This window comes from Agrilus planipennis, unplaced genomic scaffold (assembly GCF_000699045.2).
Source record: "Agrilus planipennis isolate EAB-ADULT unplaced genomic scaffold, Apla_2.0 scaffold345, whole genome shotgun sequence".
Classification (NCBI taxonomy): Eukaryota; Metazoa; Arthropoda; class Insecta; order Coleoptera; family Buprestidae; genus Agrilus; species Agrilus planipennis.
The window spans coordinates 35,975-37,796 of record NW_020439046.1 but is presented as its reverse complement, the minus strand read 5'-3'; the positions used below and the strand labels follow the sequence as shown (position 1 = coordinate 37,796).

At 29.0% G+C, this 1,822-nt stretch overlaps 1 protein-coding gene across 1 annotated transcript in view; it reads right to left on the bottom strand.

The window, feature by feature from the left end:
• Window positions 1–6: 6 nt before the first annotated feature.
• The window catches only part of LOC108742596 (transcription factor Dp-2), a 6,826-nt gene continuing 5,010 nt past the window's right edge, over window positions 7–1,822 (bottom strand). Inside the window, exons 7-8 of the mRNA XM_025976887.1 lie at window positions 1,803–1,821; window positions 7–1,459 (exon numbers count right to left, since the gene is read on the bottom strand). Of these exons, the coding sequence (XP_025832672.1) occupies window positions 1,236–1,459; window positions 1,803–1,821 (243 nt within the window). The 3' untranslated portion in view covers window positions 7–1,235. The remainder of the gene's footprint in view (window positions 1,460–1,802; window position 1,822) is intronic.

Sequence of the window (1,822 nt, the reverse complement as noted above, 5' to 3'; positions counted from 1 at the left end):
ATTTGGAGTGTTTCAAATATGAACCTATTACCCAAATGATAAAATAAAATTTATAACAATTACAATTTCTTTCGGCTCTCTTTAGAATTAAATTTTGTTACAAAAAATTACAAAGAGACTAATTAGACAAATGAAAAGTTGAGTCCCCACACCTAACACAAAGTTAAATTACAGATCTCGGAAAATTTCTAATTTACTGAAATACATATATAAAAACAGTGATATAAATTTGAGCAAAAAAGAATAATTTAGCAACCACATTTTCGGTCGTTCAACGGTGCGATTTAATCGCTTTACCAGTTTTTTTTTTTTTCGTTATACTTATTTTACTCTACACGAAAAACACTTATAAATACATACTTAAAAAATCAAGCTGTTAAATTTGTTACTTATCGTTAGTATAATACAAGCTACTGAAAGAACTGAGTGAGAAATTTGCGTTTGTTTTTATATATATATATATGTATATATATTAACAACATATCATAATGATTGCAATAAATTGGTAAATTAATTCTTAACCTACGTAATATGTAAGTAATAATTTTCGGCGAACGTTCAGACAGCAGATGAAAAAGTGGGGAAGTGGAGTCGAACAGGATCGTCAATTTTTAATAAACAAAGGGGAGCATCTTTGAAAAAATTATTTAAATATCTAAAACCCAAAGACTCTAACTGGGGATGACATCTTGGGTATCCAATCGCATTTTAGGTTTTTAAACAAATTTAGTTTTAGTGATTTATTAACGGTTCGGTTCGGTTTAATTGGGCTACTAACAAGAAAGTTTTTGTTTTATAGTTGCTTTATAATTCCAAAGTGATAATAATCTAATGCCAAAGTATTTTTTTGTAACGATTTCGTATCGTGTTTCGTCTTTAATAAAAAAAAAAAACAATTTTTGATTCTCCTTTGAGACAATAAATAACATTTTATATATCCCGGTAACTACTAAACACGAACTTAAGAACAAATACCGTCCAAAAATCATTACTACTCAATATTGAACACTAAATACTAAATCCCATTAATAAACAGAATTTAAAAAAAAAAATTATTTTCTCGCAAATAAATAATAGATATGACTTTCAAAAACTCACCTGAATTTCATTAAAAATTGACTAACGGGTACTTAGTACGCGTTAACGATGAGATATGCAATAACAATAGATGGTAATTGATGAAACATAGTAGGGATGTGGGTCTTCTTAATAATAAGGGAAAAAATATGTCACTACTAGTTGGTGTCCAAATCACTGGATGTGTCTGTATCTACCTCGTCATCCGAGAACTCTTGGTTATTGGGTGACAGAGGATCAAAACTGGATGACTGACGTGAATTGTCCTCATCCAGTTGGGTTTCGACGAACTCATCCGCGTTTAAGAGAGACATACTACTTGGTCCTGGTCCTGCAGAGTCTAGTATCTCGTCCAAATGGTCTAAAGAGCCATTTGCTAATTCTAAAACACAAAATGATGAAAAAATAAATACAAGTATTCCTGCTAGCCTGCCAACAAATTAGATAAACAGATAATATTTATAGTATATTGTGAAAGTAATTTAAATTTTACTGAAGAAATGTCTCATTTGATCATAAATTACAGGATACCCGGTATATTTTTTTTCATTAATTCATTACAAGTTACAATTTTTTAAATTATTTAGATAATAATCGTGCTATTCGATCTTTTTGGTACAAATAATTAAAATTTTGTTTCATTTTTTCTGAAAAGTCAAACTGTATGGTCACGAAAGACAATAACAATAAAAAAAAATTACAAAGAGAAATACGTAAAAACTTACGAATAACGTAATCTTCTAAC